Source organism: Hemitrygon akajei, unplaced genomic scaffold (genome assembly GCF_048418815.1).
Source record: "Hemitrygon akajei unplaced genomic scaffold, sHemAka1.3 Scf000074, whole genome shotgun sequence".
Classification (NCBI taxonomy): domain Eukaryota; kingdom Metazoa; phylum Chordata; class Chondrichthyes; order Myliobatiformes; family Dasyatidae; genus Hemitrygon; species Hemitrygon akajei.
This window is the reverse complement of record NW_027331960.1, coordinates 817,219-836,265: the sequence shown is the minus strand read 5'-3', so window position 1 is coordinate 836,265 and position 19,047 is coordinate 817,219. Positions and strand designations below refer to the sequence as shown.

The 19,047-nt window shown below is 38.7% G+C and overlaps 1 protein-coding gene and 1 long non-coding RNA gene across 2 annotated transcripts in view; one reads left to right on the top strand and one right to left on the bottom strand.

Moving 5' to 3' along the window:
• Positions 1 to 19,047, top strand: part of LOC140722301 (uncharacterized) — a 1,042,646-nt gene that overhangs the window by 833,871 nt on the left and 189,728 nt on the right. The gene's annotated exons all lie outside the window — the stretch shown is intronic.
• The window catches only part of LOC140722306 (uncharacterized), a 532,443-nt gene continuing 522,320 nt past the window's right edge, over positions 8,925 to 19,047 (bottom strand). The window contains exon 7 of the mRNA XM_073037092.1: positions 8,925 to 15,121. Within this exon, the coding sequence (XP_072893193.1) occupies positions 13,287 to 15,121 (1,835 nt within the window). The 3' untranslated portion in view covers positions 8,925 to 13,286. The remainder of the gene's footprint in view (positions 15,122 to 19,047) is intronic.

The window sequence follows — 19,047 nt, the reverse complement described above, 5'->3', positions numbered from 1 at the left end:
TACCCCTCTTTTTATTTGTTTGTTGAGCTATTCAATTTACGATTACCCAATCAGACTGCTTGGTCACCTGACCTCGATTGCCCAATCAGCTGCTTTCTGCTGAGTCTGATCTATTCAAATCTTTTCATTATTATTGTCCAAAATAACAAGAGTACATCGAAGTAAATAACACTTACAATGTGTCAAGGAAAAAAAAAACATTGTTTTAAAGATTGAAAAATATGGTGACACAAAAAAAGAAAAGAAAAAAAAAGCCCACTAAAGCAAAGAAAAGTGAGGGGGAAAAAAATTAAGAACTCAACCCCGGAGCCATGCGTATTACAAAAAGCTTCAAAAGATAACCATCAAACCGCCAGCAAGAAAAAACAATACAATTATATCATGGAGAAAATTATCAATTAACTCAAATGGTAAGAACGAGAAAATGAACCCCTCCTTTTCTCAAAATCAAACACAGGTTCAAAGGTTCAAATTCTAATTTTCTCCAAACTGAGACGTAGCATCACTTGGAAGAACCACTGTAACAGAGTGAGAGCCAACGTATCTTCCAACTTCAACAGAATTGCCCTCCTAGCTATCAATGTAACAAACGCAATAACATGTTGGTCAGACAAAGAAATAGCTTGGATATTTTGAGGAATTATTCCAAAAAGTACAGTTAATTTGTTAGGATGTAAGTTAATTTTAAGTGCTTTAGAAATTGTAGAAAAAAACTGACTTCCAGAACTGTTCCAGTGTAGAACAAGACTGACACGTGTGTCAGTGTAGCTGTCTCAGATTTACATCTATCACAAAAACGATCAACATCAGGAAACATTTTAGGCAATCTCTCCTTCGTCAAATAGTAATGATGTACAACTTTAAATTGAATCAGTGCATGACTAGCACAAATCGAAGAAGAGTTAACCAACTTCAGAATCCGTGTCCAGTCCTCCGTCATAAAAGTCAAATTAAGTTCCAATCTTGTTTAATCTTAAATAAAGGACACTTATCCCATTGTGGTAGTAATTTATAAATTCTTCCAATGGAACCTTTCGTCAAAGGGTTCATACTCGTAATAGTACCTAACAAGCCGGCATTCAATATGTAAGGAAAATTAGTTAAATGTTTTTGTAAGAAATGTCTAACTTGAAGGTATTGTAAAAAGTGTGAGTACAAAAGAGAATATTTATCAACTAATTGTCTATCTTCTTTAAATAGATCCAAAAAAGAATTAATACCTTTATTTTCCAAAGTAAAAAAATTGGATCACTCAAAGAATGCTTTAAAAAATTATAATAAATTAAACTACAAAGTTTAAATTTTTTAAGATTAAAAAATTACAGAACTGCAGCCAAATTTGTAAAGAATACTTAATCACGGGGTACAAAATTAAAATTAGCAACTTTAGCTAATTGTATAGCTAATTGTAAAGCAGCTCCAAATAACGAGGTTAAATAAAACTGTTTCACAGCTTTCAATTCCAAATCTACCCAAATTGGCCGTTCCTTCTTATCAACCCAGTGTAACCAAAAGGACATATATTGCACATTAACAGCCCAGTCATACATCTTAAATTAGGCAAAGTAAGACCTCCATCCTTTTTTCAATTTTTGTAAGTGACATTTACTAATTCTTGGTCTCTTATCATTCCATATAAAAGATGAGATAATAGAATCAATCCGATCAAAAAAACATCTTTGTCAAAAAAACAGGGATATTCTGAAATAAATATAACATTTTTGGTAAAATTAGCATTTTGACTATATGGATGTGACCAACAAGTGAAAATGTAAGTGGGTTCCATCCACTAAATAACTACTTCATAGAATCTACTCAGGGAACAAAATTAGCTTTGTAAAGATCCTTATTTTTTTTAGAGATTATAACGCATAAATATCTAAAAGAATCCATAATGTTGAAAGGAGTATTACCATATATAGAAACAGATTCATTTCAAGGAAACAGTTCATTTTTATTAAAATTTATTTTATATCCTGAAAAATCTCCAAATTCATTAAATAATTTTAGCAAGGCAGGGAGATTCCTCGGGATTAGATACATAAACCAGAAAATCATCAGCGTAAAGAGAAATCTCATTCACAAGAATCCCATGAATACCAAGGGATTCTAATTTTAAGTTAAATAACAAAGAACTTAATAGACAACCTTGTCTTGTCCTCCGTGAAAGCTGAAAAAAGAGATCTACAATTATTAGTAATAACAGAGGCAATAGGAGTTTTATATATCATTCTAATCCAATTATTTAAATTAACACCAAAACCAAATTTCTCTAAAACATTAAATAAATATTTCCATGCAACTCAATCGAACGCTTTTTCAGCATCGAAAGAGAAGACACATGGTGGAGTTTTAAAAGAAGATGGGTATATAATGTTAAATAATCTCCAAACATTTGAAAAGGAATAACGGCTGTCTATTGTTACGTACCCGTGACACGTGACGGTGGTACCCTTGTCACGTGACTGGGGTTGAAGTTATACTGGACATGAGGTAATGGTGGAGTGATGTCATTTTCCCGCCAGTAGAGGTCATTTGACAGGTTTTTTTTACAGGGTATAAAAGGAAGACCCACCCTGTCAGGTGGGGCAGTTCGTGGCTGGATTTGCCAAGATGACTTCATATCACTGTGTGATTTAATGTGATGACGCAGTTTAGTTAAAAATGAAGTTTTGTTAATGCCAAAAGTTTAAAAGGTCAGAGCCAACGGTTTCTTTGCTAATGGAGAGTGAAGTTTGGAGATCAAGAAAAATCGATTTTCGATGGATTGACTTCGACCTTGTTTGATCCTCATTCGGAAGGATTTCGTTGACTATTCTCGCTGTTGACCCCTGGGATGACCAGAAAGGGTTTGAGAATAGTGTGGAAGAGAGGTCAGTCACTTTAAGTTGTTATATTTAATAAAATTCGACGTGGGAGTTCGACGCTGGGAATCGAAGGACATCGACGTGGAAGAGAATTTACATCGCTTTAAAAAGTCTCTCCTTTTAAAAGTACCGTGAGCTTTTGAACTGTCGGCATATCGTTCTTTGAACTGTTTTCATTCGGCAATTTGCTTTGGAGAACTGTTTTTTTCAATACTACTTTAAAGACTGTTTGGGTCTGCAACGCTATTAAGGACTGTTTGAGCAGCTGAGCTCGGATCATTGTTTGGGTTTGTTTACATTTGAAGGGGGTTTGTTATCAGTGTTTAATAAACGTGTTATTCGTTATAAAACCCCTTGCCTAACTCATCTATATTATTGTTGCCCGAATACGTAACATAATTATGGGGGCTACGTTCGGAATTGAATTATTTGAGTTTAATAAGCTTTTTGAATTTTGAGTCGGTGTTTTGGTAACGGGGATTGCTCGATTTTTTTTTTTGTTTGATTGGCTTGTGAGTGGTATTCGGCAACGATGAATATTGATGAGTTTCTGGATTCGCCAGTCGCGGATTTGTTAGCGAAGGCGAAAAAAACCTGAAGTCTCTGAACTTGCTAATCGGTTGCATCTTAAAGGAATTTTGCCAACTACTTCAAAAGCTGTAATACAGAGAAAGATCGCGTCTCACTATGTGGCTTCGGGTCATTTTGAAGAATCGATTTTAGAATCGTTTCCAATAAGTAATCTGGAGATGCAGTTGCAAATTGAACAAATGATGTTAGAAAGGTGTAAATTGGAAATTGAACAAAAGCAGAGAGATTTTGAATATGCAATGGCTAAATTAAGGTCTGTAGAACAGTCTGCTGATTCTAAAAAACCGTTTGTTGCTAGCCAAGAAATTAAATTGGTCCCTCCATTTAGTGAAACAGAAGTGGAGAGATATTTTCAACATTTTGAAACTATTGCTCGGATGTCAGAGTGGCCGAAAGATAAATGGTCAGTGTTATTACAGAGTGTGATTAAAGGCAAGGCACAACAGGTTTACACAGCTTTAACTGCTGCGCAAGCATTAGATTATGATATTGTGAAAGAAAAATATTCTCAAATCGTATGAATTGGTCCCAGAAGCGTACAGGGAAAGATTCAGGAGTTTGAAAAAGTCTGTGGAAAAGACTTATGTGGAATTTGCCTACGATAAAGCTATGTGTTTTGAGAGATGGGTTTCTTCTAAAAATGTAAATGAGGATTATGATACATTGAGAGAGCTGATTTTGATGGAGAAATTTAAAAGAAGCATTCCTGTTGAAGTAAGGACCTACTTAAATGAGAGGGATACTGATAAATTGCAGGACTGTGCTAGATTAGCTGATGAGTATGTTTTAATCCATAAGAATAAATTTCCTCAGGGTAGAATTTTTAAGAGGAAAAATAATATGGAGACTCAAGGTAAATCAGAAATTAAATTAGAGGTTAATGAGAGAGGTAAGGAGGAAGGAAAACCTGTGAAGGAAAGACAGTTTGGTCTTATTTGTAACTATTGTAAGAAGCCTGGCCATGTAATAGCTAACTGTTTCAAATTGAAAAAGAAAGAGAAGGAAGCAGTTCCGGATGCTTGTGTGCAACATACTGAAGCACCTGTAAAGTTACAGGGTTTGGTAAACACAAATGAGGATTTGTTAGAGTCTGACAAAGTTAGAAAGGGATATGATCATTTTATAACTGAAGGGTTTGTATCCTTGAAAGAAGGATCTACTCTGGTGCCAATAAAAATTCTTAGGGATACTGGAGCTTCTCAATTACTGATGTTAGATAGTGTGTTGAAGTTTAATGAAGAGAGTGATACTGGTGAGGTAAGTTACATAAGAGGTGTTGGAAGTGATTTTATGCCTGTACGTTTACATGAAGTAAATTTAAAGTCAGGGTTAGTTACAGGATTTGTTAAAGTAGGATTACAGCATAGCTTACCTGTGAAGGGTATTTCTTTATTGTTAGGTAATGACTTGGCAGGTGGACAAGTTTTTCCTGAAGTGCATTTGACAATGGAATCAGAGGTACCTGAGGTGAATTCTAACACAGATTTTTCTTGTGTTGTGACTAGAGCTATGGCTAAAAAGATTGATGTGCAGAATGAGGTTGTTACTCATGACTGTTCAACTCAGGATTTGAGTTTTGAGGATGTGTCAGAAACTTTCTTACCTTCGTTGTTTGAACAAGATTCTGGGAGTAAGTCTGACTATGAAGATTTATCTCTGTCTCGGAAGGAGATGATAGCAGAGCAGAATAGAGATCCTGAGATTGTAAAATTAAGGGAACAAGCTTTACTAGGTAGTGAAATTGAGAAGGTGTCAGTAGGATATTACTTGGAAAAAGGAGTGTTGATGAGGAAGTGGAGATCGCCTACAATTCCTGCAAGTGAGGAATGGAATGTTGTTTATCAGGTGGTTGTTCCTAAAGTTTATCGGAATGAGATTTTGACTTTAGCTCATAGTGTGCCTTTAGGTGGACATCAAGGGGTAAGGAAAACTGTGGACAAGATTTTAAAACATTTTTACTGGCCTGGTTTAAGAAATGATGTGGCGATGTTTTGTAAGACGTGCCATACTTGTCAAATTGTGGGTAAACCAAATCAGGTTACACCAGTAGCTCCATTACAACCTATTCCAGCATTTGGTGAACCGTTTTCTAAAGTTATTGTAGATTGTGTTGGTCCATTACCAAAGACAAAAACTGGTTATCAGTATTTGTTGACTATCATGTGTACTTCGTCTAGGTTTCCAGAGGCAGTACCACTTAGGAATATAAAAGCTAAAACTGTGACGAAGGCTCTTATAAAATTCTTTACTTATTTTGGATTGCCTAAGGAAATACAAACTGATCAAGGTAGTAATTTTATGTCTGGATTGTTTCAACAGATAGTTTATAAATTGGGAGCTAAGCAAATTACTTCGTCTGCATACCATCCAGAATCGCAAGGTGCCTTGGAGAGGTTTCATTCTACTCTCAAGAATATGATTAGGACATATTGTGTGGAGAATGAAGGTGACTGGGATGAGAGTATAAACTTACTTTTATTTGCAGTAAGGGAATCGGTACAGGAATCTTTAGGGTTTAGTCTATTTGAACTTGTGTTTGGGCATAGAGTTAGAGGACCTTTAGCTTTATTGAAGGAACAGTGGATTAGTAAGGAAGTGCATACTAATTTGTTGGACTATGTTTTGAAATTTAAGGACAGGTTACATAGAGCTTGTAGCTTAGCCAAGGAAAATTTAAAGTTGGCTCAGGAGAAAATGAAGACTTGGTATGATAAGGAAGCTAGGATGAGGATGTTTAAGCCTGGAGATAAGGTGTTGGTTCTTTTCCCAGTGCAGACAAATCCTTTACAAGCTAGATTTCATGGACCTTATGAAATTGTGTCTAGAATTAATGATGTGGATTATGTAATAAAAACTCCAGATCGTAGAAGGTCAACACAACTTTGCCACATAAATATGATTAAACCATATTTTGAGAAACAATCTGATACTGTGACTGTTGTGGTTAGTGAGAATGAGTTGGATTTAACTGGGAACATGATAGATGATTCATCTGACTTTCATTCTAAATCTAACATTGTTTCTGTTAGGTTACCTAATTCGACTATTTTGGAAAATATGGATGAGAAATTAGCACATTTACAGCTAGAGCAGAAACAACAGATGAAGGAATTGATTTTTAAGTATAAGGATTTGTTTCCAGATGTTCCGAGAAGGACTACTATAGCTTCACATGATGTAGATGTTGGAGATGCCAAACCTATTAAACAACATCCATATAGAATGAACATGGAAAAATGTGAACTTGCTGAGAAAGAAATTGAATATATGTTAGAGAATGATATTATTAGACATTCTAACTCGAATTGGAGTTCGCCATGTGTTATGGTGCCAAAACCTGATGGTAGTATTAGGTTTTGTACGGACTATAGGAAGGTGAATGCTGTAACGAAAACAGATGCATATCCAATTCCTAGAGTAGATGATTGTGTAGATAAGGTTGGAAAAGCAAAGTTTCTTACAAAGATTGATTTATTGAAAGGGTATTGGTGTGTTCCATTAACGGACAGAGGTAGAGAGATTTCTGCATTTGTAACTCCATCTGGGTTATATGAGTATAATGTTCTTCCATTTGGGATGAAGAATGCGCCAGGTACTTTCCAGAGGATGATTAACTCTGTGATTCAGGGATTGAAAGATACTGATGCTTATATTGATGATTTAGTGACAGGAAATGATACTTGGGAAGCACACATTATTGCGGTGGAGAAATTGTTTGAAAAGCTTTCAAAAGCTAACTTGACTATTAATTTAGCCAAGAGTGAATTTGGACATGCTACTGTGACTTACCTTGGTTATGTTGTAGGTCAAGGTAAGGTAGCTCCTGTTCAGGCAAAAGTTCAGGCAATTTTAGAAATTCCCACTCCGACGGGGAAAAAAACTCTCAGAAGGTTTTTGGGAATGGTAGGATATTATCGAAAATTTTGTAAGAATTTTGCTAATGTTGCCCTTCCATTAACTAATCTTCTGCAGAAGAATGTGAAGTTTGTGTGGACAGTGTTTTGTCAGGAAGCATTTGAAAAATTGAAAACAATGATATGTGAACAACCTGTGCTTAAGGCACCTGACTTTGAAAAACCTTTTTCATTAGCTGTGGATGCTAGTGATGAAGCTGCGGGAGCAGTATTGATGCAAAGGAATGAGGGTGATGAGGTTGATCATCCAGTAGCTTACTTTTCTAAGAAATTTAATAAGCATCAAAAAAACTATTCAACAATAGAAAAAGAATTGTTATCTCTTGTTTTAGCTTTGGAATATTTTGAGGTATATGTTGGTACAACTCAAAAACCACTTATTGTTTACACTGATCATAATCCGTTAGTTTTTCTGAGTAAGATGAAAAACAAAAACAGAAGATTGTTAAATTGGAGTTTGATGTTACAAGAGTACAATATTGTGATAACTCATATTAAAGGTAAAGATAATGTGGTTGCTGATTGTCTATCTCGATGTTGACTGTACAATGTTTTTTTTTTGGAGTGTTTTTTTTTATTGTAACACTCCTACTGTATTGTGTATTGTGTATGTTATATGATTTATACATTTGTTTTTCTTGTAAGTAATTGTTAAAAATTTTTGTTCTTGTCAGACCAAAAATGTTTTTTTTTTGGAGGGAGGTGTTACGTACCCGTGACACGTGACGGTGGTACCCTTGTCACGTGACTGGGGTTGAAGTTATACTGGACATGAGGTAATGGTGGAGTGATGTCATTTTCCCGCCAGTAGAGGTCATTTGACAGGTTTTTTTTACAGGGTATAAAAGGAAGACCCACCCTGTCAGGTGGGGCAGTTCGTGGCTGGATTTGCCAAGATGACTTCATATCACTGTGTGATTTAATGTGATGACGCAGTTTAGTTAAAAATGAAGTTTTGTTAATGCCAAAAGTTTAAAAGATCAGAGCCAACGGTTTCTTTGCTAATGGAGAGTGAAGTTTGGAGATCAAGAAAAATCGATTTTCGATGGATTGACTTCGACCTTGTTTGATCCTCATTCGGAAGGATTTCGTTGACTATTCTCGCTGTTGACCCCTGGGATGACCAGAAAGGGTTTGAGAATAGTGTGGAAGAGAGGTCAGTCACTTTAAGTTGTTATATTTAATAAAATTCGACGTGGGAGTTCGACGCTGGGAATCGAAGGACATCGACGTGGAAGAGAATTTACATCGCTTTAAAAAGTCTCTCCTTTTAAAAGTACCGTGAGCTTTTGAACTGTCGGCATATCGTTCTTTGAACTGTTTTCATTCGGCAATTTGCTTTGGAGAACTGTTTTTTTCAATACTACTTTAAAGACTGTTTGGGTCTGCAACGCTATTAAGGACTGTTTGAGCAGCTGAGCTCGGATCATTGTTTGGGTTTGTTTACATTTGAAGGGGGTTTGTTATCAGTGTTTAATAAACGTGTTATTCGTTATAAAACCCCTTGCCTAACTCATCTATATTATTGTTGCCCGAATACGTAACACTATAAAGCCTGTTTGATCTTTAAAAATAACTTTACCCAAAAATTTTCCAACCAATTGGCCATTATCTTTGACAGGATCTGAGCATCAACATTCAAAAATGAAATAGGCACAATCCAATTTTTTTATAAAATTCTACAGGGTACCCATCAAGTCCAGGGGCCTTACCAGATGGCATTGAAAAAATAGCTTTATGAATTTTGGCTTCAGTAATTTGGGCATCAAAAGTTTTTTGATCCTTAACAGAAATTCGAGGAAAACAATCTTTTGTAAAAAAAAATCATTTTAGAAGAGTCTACTGGAAATTTAGATTTATAAAGTTCTGCATAAAAATCTTGAAAAATCTTATTAATGTCTCCATATTCCCAAGTCAGGGTACCATCTTTCCTACAGATTTTCAAAATTTGCCTTTTGGCTCTGGCCGTTTTTAATTGAGATGCAAGCAGTTTGTTATTTTTATCTCAAGACATATAAAATTGACTTTTTAGCTTAAGCAAATAGCCTTCAATAGGATGAGTTAATAATAAATTATATTGTGATTGAAGTTCCATCCTTTGTTTAAATAAGTCAATATTAGGGGAAATCGCATAAATATTATTGAAGTCTTTAACTTGTTTTGTAATCTTATCTAATTCTACTTTAGTCTGTTTTTTCAGGTTAGCAGAATAAGAAATGATCTGACCACCTTAAAATGCTCTAAATGTATCCCATTTGATTCATTTAGATGTACCCCCTATAACATGAAAAAGAAAAAAATTATTTTACCTGGTTTTCAATGAAGCTAACAAAGTCTGAATTCTGCAATGACGTCTGAGACAGGCGCCAATGTGGGTGGGGAAGGATGGCATCATCAAATTCGAAAGACAAACTGAAAGCTGCATGAGCAGATACAGCGATAGTGTCATATTCACAATTTAACACAAGGCAAGAAGTAAGGGTCAACTATAATATAATCGATCCTTGAATATTTTCTATAAATATGTGACAAAAAAGAACATTCTCTATCATCAGGGTGTAAATATCTGCATAATTCAATCAATCCAAAAATCAGTCAAAAAGGAATCAATAAGTAATGCGGCGTGATTTGGAAGTTGCTGGTTGGTTGAGCTCTTGTCAATCAAAGGATTTAAACTGTTAAAATCCCCACCCACTATCAACATATATTCATTTAAATGAGGCAGTAAAGCAAATACATTTTTTAAAAAACAGATCATCTAAGTTAGGACCATACAAATTGACCAAAACAGCTTTTCTGTTACAAATTACTCCTTTAACAATTAAAAATCGACAACAGAATCTGACTTAATGTCCTCTTGAATGAATGAAATATTGGATTTAATAAAAATAGACACTCCTTTAGTTTTACTTTGAGAAGTGGAGTGAAATTGCAAACTCTTCCATGATCCAAAAAACCTATTTTGATCTCCCGCCTTGATATGTGTCTCCTGGGCAAAAATTGTATCAGGTTGAAATCGATTAATGATTTTAAAAGTCTTTTTTCATTTGATAAGATGATTTCAACCACATACATTCTAACTTATTACATTAATCTGTTTAGATTCCATACTATAATTTTATTCTACTTTACACATACCAATTGGCACATACCAATACGGGATGATCAAAAATCGTGGCGATGGAGAATACAACCACACAGAAAACATACATGCTCCGGAACCACCCAATGGGAAAAAACCCCTAATTCTAACCCCATCCCACTCCCCCCACAGCCCAGAAAAAGCAGGCACGCTATGATAGAAAACACAGCCAAGACTGCTCTGTCCGACCGAAAAAAAAGATTAAAAAAGGTTCTCTATCCCTCCCCCAGTTAAAAAATGAAACCCACTGACCTTGTAAGAGGAATGACAAAGTCTCAACAAAGGAAAATGTTTACATTCCAGCATCTACAAACTATCCCATGTTTATATTTAATCTTTTTTTAAACAAAGAGGAAACCAAAAAATTGTTATCTCTTAAAAAGTAAAAAACAGCTCCATCTTAAACTTATTAAATCCCCTAAAAAAGCTTTAAATTCAGTTATAACATGCAATAATATTCATTATATAAAAAAACATACTAATATATTGAAAATAATTTAAAAAATAAGAAGTTATTAAAATCTAAAACATATTACCTAGAGAAACCAAGCATAGTGTTTAATAACAGATCAACACAATCTTTAAAACTAATATTATACAAATAATTGAAACCTCCGCTAAGTATATATAAGAGAAGGAAATAGCCCCATGAGTAGGAAAAACTACCAGTTAGTTAATTAAGAAAAAAAACACAAAAAATGTCAAACCAGATATTAGCTTAAAGGAGTAAGTCCTTTTATGTTCTTTTTCTCCGTCAAATGTCCAAATAACCATTTAAACAGTCATACCTGAACCATAAAACTTCTTACCAAAAAAAACAATGATATGCAATAATAAACAAGTCCCCTAATCTTCTTTTAATAGTCTCTCAATGAAATGTCCAAGTAGCCTTCATAAATCTTCTTTCCGAAATGCTATTATGCAGATAATATGCCAGACAGTTCAATCGGCGGTCGTAGAAGGTATAGTTTAAACAAACGCCAGTGCAACTTTAGGATCACAAAATGTACGAGGAGGAGAATCAGGAGGAAAAACTTTAATCCTTGTTGGGTGAGGCAAGGAAGGAAACAATTTCTTATCATATGCATATTTCATTATCAGAGCAAATTTTAATCTTTGTTCCATTACCTCCTTAGAAAAATCTTCATAAAAACCGAGCTCAGATGTCTCAAATCTAAAAACTCTGTTTTCTTGCCTGTCGCATTATTTGACCTTTAATCCTAAAATAATGAGAACAAACCAGAACAGCCCTTGGTTTATTTGGATCTTGAGATCTCGAAGTAAAAGTTCTGTCTGCTCTTTCTACAGTAGGCGGCTGTGATAATATAGAAGGAAATAAGGTATGAAAAAGCTTACCAATGTAAGCAGTTAAATCTCCATTTTCAACTCCTTCCTGCAGCCTAACAATTTGTATATTCCTTCAGCGAGACCTAGTTTCCAGGTCTATAATCTTATTTCGATGTCATTCCAAACGAGATTTACTTTATTTTACTTTCAAGCAATTTTTGCTTAATTATCTTCAATTCCTCTTTGTGTGTAGTGACTTGAGCTTCCAGATCCTTAAGTTTTCCCAGAAATGACATCATTTCATTACTATTCTTTTCAAGTTAGTCTTTAAATGAACTGTGTCCAAGCCATATCTTCAGCCCACAATGGCATTTCATCAGATCCTTCCTTTTGCATCTTTCCTTTCCCGTTGCCTTTCTCACTAGGTTCAGACAAGTATTTCCCACTCCTCAAAGACATATGGTTCCCCTTCAAGAATCAGCAACTGAAGATATTAAATTTGGTTTAAACTAGGGGGAAAGGGACAAAACTAGGAGCAGCTCAGAAACTGCTGTTACTCCATTCACAGACAGGCGCAGCCTCCAGGAGCTATTCAAATCTTGATTGACTTGATTGCACAATCCATCTGCCAAAACTACTTTAGCCAAAGCCTCAAAGCTCCACTTCTTCACTGGCCACACTCCACCCCAGTCAATATTAAACTCCAGTCCCATTAAAGGTGAATATGCAGTAGAAGAAACTCCTCCCATGCCCAGAACTGGATGTGGTGAGCAGCAGCAATAATTGCAGAGTTCAGCACCGATAGTCACTCTCAAAATAGCTTTAGCAACAGTGATGGACAAATATCCAGATGCAACTTATTGAAACTTTCTCCCCTGTGTGAACCCGGTAGTGTGTCACAAGTGTAACATGCTGTGAGATTTCACTGCTAACGTAACGGTCTCTCTGTTATGTTTCACTGCTGAGCTAATGGATTCTCTGCAGCAGCAATGTTTAGCTTATGACTAGAAATAACAGGGTTTTGGAGAGCCTACCTACCCAATGAGAGAGATATTGTTCTTTCCTGTGAGTCTGGAAGGTAGATTTTCACGGTCTTTTGTCAGGGAGAGATGAGAAGACATGAGTGAAGAGAAAGGGCCCGTTTTCTATTTTTTTGTTTCCTTTACTAATCCTATAGTCAAAGTAAGAATTAAATAGCTCTATTGTTTAATCGCATATTGTGTACCATTTGTCATTTTTGGGGTACTGATTTGTAACAGGGGACACATCATGCAGCATTCACACAAATGAGATTGCTTAGGTTTGGCCAAGCTCAGGGGCTATCACCCCCTATATTAAGTTGCTAGCTGAAGCAAGAGTTACATAAGGTTAAATGACCTGAGTGAATCGCTCCCCACATTCTCAGCAGGTGAACGGCATCTCCCCACTGTGAACTCAATGATGCACATTTGGTTGATTTTGCTGACAGAATTACTTCCCAAAGTCTCAGCAGCTGATCGGCCTCTCTCCTGTGTGAACTCGCCTGTGTGTCTGTAGATGAGATGACTGAGTCAATCCCTTCCCACACACTGAGCTGGTGAACGGCCTCTCTCCAGTGTGAACTCGCTGATGTACCTTCAGTTTAGATGAGCAAGTGAATCCCTTCCCACAGTCTGAGCAGGTGAAGGGCCACTCCCCAGTGTGAACTGACTGATGACTCTGTAGATGAGATGACCGAGTGAATCCCTTCCCACAGTTTGAGCAGGTGAATGGCCGCTCGCCACTGTGAACTTGCTGGTGTGTCATTAGGATGGATGACTGAGTGAATCCCTTCCCACAATATGAGCAGGTGAACGGTCTCTCCCCAGTGTGAACTCGCTGATGTACCTTCAGTTTAGATGACTGAGAAAATCCCTTCCCACAGTCTGAGCAGGTGAACGGCTTCTCCCTAGTGTGAACTCTCCGATGTGTTAGTAGGTGAGATGACAGAGCAAATCCCTTCCCACAGTCTGAGCAGGTGAACGGCCACTCACCAGTGTGAACTCGCTGATGTACCTTCAGTTGGGACGAAGAAGTGAATCCCTTCCCACAGTCTGAGCAAGTGAATGGCCTCTCCCCACTGTGAACTCGCTGATGTACCTTCAGTTGGGACAAAGAAGTGAATAGCTTCCCACAGTCTGAGCAAGCGAATGGCCTCTCGCCAGTGTGAACTGACTGGTGCATCATCAGCTGAGATGACTGAGTGAATCCCTTCCCACACACTGAGCAGGTGAACGGCCTCTCTCCAGTGTGAACTCGCTGATGTACCCTCAGTTGGGATGAGCAAGTGAATCCCTTCCCACAGTCTGAGCAGCTGAACGGCCTCTCCCCAGTGTGAACTCGCTGGTGTGCCTTCAGATCAGATGAGCGAGTGAATCCCTTCCCGCAGTCTGAGCAGGTGAATGGCCTCTCCCCGGTGTGGACTCGCTGATGTACCTTCAGTTCAGATGACTGAGTGAATCCCTTCCCACACACTGAGCAGGTGAATGGCCTCTCCCCAGTGTGAACTAGCTGATGTACCGTCAGTTTAGATGAGCAAGTGAATCCCTTCCCACAGTCTGAGCAGGTGAACGGCCTCTCTCCGGTGTGAACTCGCTGATGTACCTTCAGTACAGATGACTGAGTGAATCCCTTCCCACAGACTGAGCAGGTGAACGGCCTCTCCCCAGTGTGAACTCTCTGATGTACCTTCAGTTCAGATGACTGAGTGAATCCCTTCCCACACACTGAGCAGGTGAATGGCCTCTCTCCAGTGTGAACTCGCTGATGTACCTTCAGTACAGATGACTGAGTGAAACCCTTCCCACACACTGAGCAGGTGAATGGCCTCTCTCCAGTGTGAACTCGCTGATGTACCTTCAGTTGGTACGAAGAAGTGTATCCCTTCCCACAGTCCGAGCAGATGAACGGCCTCTCCCCAGTGTGAACTCGCTGATGTACCTTCAGTTCAGATGACTGAGTGAATCCCTTCCCACAGTCTGAGCAGGTGAATGGCCTCTCTCCAGTGTGAACTCGCTGATGTACCTTCAGTTGGGATGAAAACGTGAATCCCTTCCCACAGTCTGAGCAAGTGAACGGCCTCTCCCCAGTGTGAACAGACCTGTGCAACTGTAGGTGGGATGATCCAGTGAATCCCTTCCCAGAGTCTGAGCAGGTAAATGGTCTCTCCCCAGTGTAAACTCGCTGATGTATCTTCAGTTTAGATGAGCGAGTGAATCCCTTCCCACAGTCTGAGCAGGTGAACAGCCTCTCTCCACTGTGAGCTTGCTGGTGTGCCATTCGGTCAGATGATCGAGTGAATCCTTCCCCACAAATTCAGCAAATGACCAGCCTCTGCACAGTGTGAACTGACTGGTGTGTCCACAAATGGGATAACTGACTGAATCCCTTCTCACACTTACAACAGGTGAATGGCCTTGTCCAGTGTGAACTTGCTGATGTACCTTCAGTTGAAATGACCGAGTGAATCCGTTCCCACTGTCTGAGCAGGTGAATGCGTTCCCCCCATGTAAAATGATGGGCACGCCAGTTGGTCTGATGACCGAGTGAATCCCTTGCTCCTCTTCTTAAATATCTGGACAGAGACAGCAAAACTGGTGCGTTGTGTTCGAGATTCCCATAGACAAATTCCTTGTCATATTTAACCTGTAAAAAGATTTACAAAATCAATCAATAGGTGTGGGACATTTCAGATGAGATCACTTGAGTTGGCAAGGTGTGAGCTGACATCACACTGTTACAGTGAAGTTCAACCCAAGTTGGAGAGAGAAATCATCTTCTAACTGGGCACAGTGCTGGTATCTGGAATGTCAATCAAACTCTCTGATGCTCTTCCTGTCTCTATAACATAGGGGCAGTTCTGCCATCTCCAACCTGTGATCTGGCTCAGTTGTCTCTCTCCATTGGTATTATTCCCTGTTCCCAATGAGCTGCATGGGTGCCTGGTCCCACAGGAACTGAAACACTCTCTACGCACCCACCACTCTCTGTGTAAAAATACTTACCCCTGACATCCCCTCGGTATCTATTTCAAAGCACCATAAAACTCTGCCCTCTTGTGTTAGCCATTTCAGCCCTGGGAAAGAAACCTCTGACTATCCACATGATCAATGCCCCTCATCATTTTATCCACCTAAAAAAGAGGCTCTAAACATAAACAAGGAAATTATACATTGCTTTGAGGATTTATTAGAAGTGTACAAAACTTTGAGGAAAACGATAGGTTAAATGCCAGCAGCTCTTTCCACTGAGGTTGTGTGGGACGACAACCAGAGCTCGTGGGTCAGTGGGGAAGGTGAAAATTTAACAGGAACATGTGGAAAAGCCGTTCACTGAAATGGTCGCAAGAGTGTGGAATGAGATGCCAGCACAAGTGATGAATGTGAGCTTGGTTTCACCATTTAAAAGAAGTTTGGATGGGAGCCTGGATGGTAGGAGTATGGAGGTCAATGGTCCCAGTGCAGGTGGATGCATTAGACAGCTTAAATGTTTTTTTTTGGCATTGACTATATGGGCCAAATAGCCTGTTTCTGTGCTGAACTTCTCCACGTTTCTATGATGGAGAAGCTGGTCTAACTTGCTTCGAAGGGAAAACCAGTAGGAGTGACAATGGAACAGCAATGGCTGGAGTTTCTGGAAGCAACTCGGGAGTTGAGTGATCGATACTTACGAAAGAAGTGGAAGCATTGGAAAGGCAGGAGGACACAACCATGGCTGAAATGAGAAGCCAAAGAGAGGGGAAACAAAAGAGCAAAAACTATTGGGAAGCTTTTAGGAACCAACAGAAGACGACTAAAAAAAAAGTCAGATGAGCTCAGGAATTGGAATGATGATTAATGAGTCAGTCGTTAATGAGTCTTGGCAGCACCCAACAGTCTGAGGCATTTAGAGGAACAAAATATCCGGGGCCTCAATATCTCTTGAGAACCAAGGTTCCCTGCACCAGTTACCTTTCAACTTTTATTTTGACTGGCACATACAAACTCAACACCCTCAAAATTTCACTTCTGAAGGCCTCCCACTTACCAAATACTCCTTTGCCAGAAAACAGCCTGTCCCAAACCACACTTGTCAGATCCTTTCTGATACCACAAAATTGACCTTTCTCCAATTTAGAATCTCAACCCGTGGGTCCAGACCTCTCTTTTTCCATATTTACTTTTGAATCTCATGGCATTATGATCACTAATTTCTGTCATCAGCCCTGGATCATTTCCTAACAGCTTATTGCACACTTTACATCAGGAATTCTACGTCCTGATTATGGGGACATTTGACAAACTCTACCCCATCCAGTCCTTTCACAGTGTGGGAATCCCAGTCAATATCTGGGAAGTTAAAATCACCAACTGAATCAACCTTTGTTTCTTGGCATGGTCTGTGATCTCTCTACAAATTTGTTCCTCTAAATCTCTCAGACTGTTGGGTGTAACCAAGTCCCAGTGATGGCTACAATATCATAATTCCCTGTCCTGAGCTCATCTGGCTTTCCTACGATGCTTCTTGCATTGTGATATACACAGCTCAGCACTTTCATCGCACCATGCTCAACCATTTGATTGCAGACTCTATCTGAGGTATGAACAACATCTGACTGGTGTCCAGAAAACAACCTCTCAATCATTGTCACAAAACCAAAGGAGCTAATTGTGGATAACAAAAGGAATGGAGACAGGCTAACCCCTATTGGCATAAATGGATCTGGGGTTGAGAGGGTCACCAAGGATCTGACATGGTCTGTATATACTAGCTGTGTTGTGATAAAAACACAACAGCACCTCTTTCACCTCAGACGGTTGAAGTTTGGGATGGGGACCCAAATCCTAAGGACTTTCTACAGGAACACAAATGAGAGCATCCTGACTGGCTGAATCACTGCCTGGTAAACTGCACGTTCCTTAATTGTAGGAACCTACAGAGAGGGGTGCGCACAGCCCAGCACATCCCTAGATGTGAACTTCCCACTATTCAGGACATTTGCAGAGGCAGGTGTGATAAAAGGGCCCGGAGGATATTGAGGACCCAATTCACCACAACCACAAACTGATCCTGCTGCTACCATCCAGGAAACGGTACCACTGTTGCTTTGGCTGCAGATGAGCCAACTTGTTATCAATGTTTTCTTGAACAACCGAGTTCATTAGCCTAACTGGGACCATGTTTGGCTTGTGAAAAGTCTCAGATGAGTCAATTGTTTCATTCTCAGGGTTGCCAGATTCATATGATTTGATAACAACACCCACAGATGGTGCCTGCTTGTCAAAATAAGTCTGTATCATATTTATGTGTACGAGCTGTGTTGGTTTGTGTCGGTCAGGTGTCTTAGTAACATAATTCACGTCATTAACTTGAGAGACTATTTCATACGGTCCACTGAATTTCGCCTTAACTGGATTCATCCACATTGGAAATAAGGCAAGCACCTTACCCCCCACCTGGTATTTTCTTTCACAAGCCTGCTTATCAAACCAAAACTTCATTTTGCTTTGAGAAATCTATAAGTTTTGTCTTGCTAGGCTACAGGACTAGTGTAGTTTGTTTTTGAACTTCAAAACATAGTCTAAGAAGTTAACATGTACATCCCATCAATCCACTGTTCCTTTAACAAGGTCAAAGGTCCCCTCACGTAGTGACCAAATACAAATTTAAATGGACTAAAGCCCAGTGATTCCTGTACTGACTCTCTTACTGTGAACAAAAAAAATATATTCCTTCATCCCAGTATTTTCCATTTTCAACACAGTATGTCTTATTCATTGTTTTGAGGGTGGAATGAAATCTATCCAAAGCCCCTTGTGATTCCGGATGGTATGCAGATGATGTAATTCATTTAGCTCCCAGTTCATAAACCACCTGCTGGAGTAAACCAGATGTAAAATTACTTCCTTGATCAGACTGGATTGCTTTAGGCAAACCAAATAGAGTAAAAAACTTGGTAAGAGCCTTCGTCACAGTTTGAGCTTTAATATTCCTGAGAGGTTTTGCCTCTGGGAATCTGGATGAGGTACTCATAATAGTTAGCAAATACCGATGGCCAGCTTTAGTCTTTGGCAATGGACCAACACAATCCACTATAACTTTGGAAAAGGGTTCACCAAATGCAAGTATTAACTGGAGTGGGGCCACTGGTGTGACCTGATTAGGTTTATCCACAACTTGACAAGTGTGACAGGTTCTGCAAAAGGTCATAACATCTTTCCTCAAATTAGGCAGTAAAATTCCTTCATAA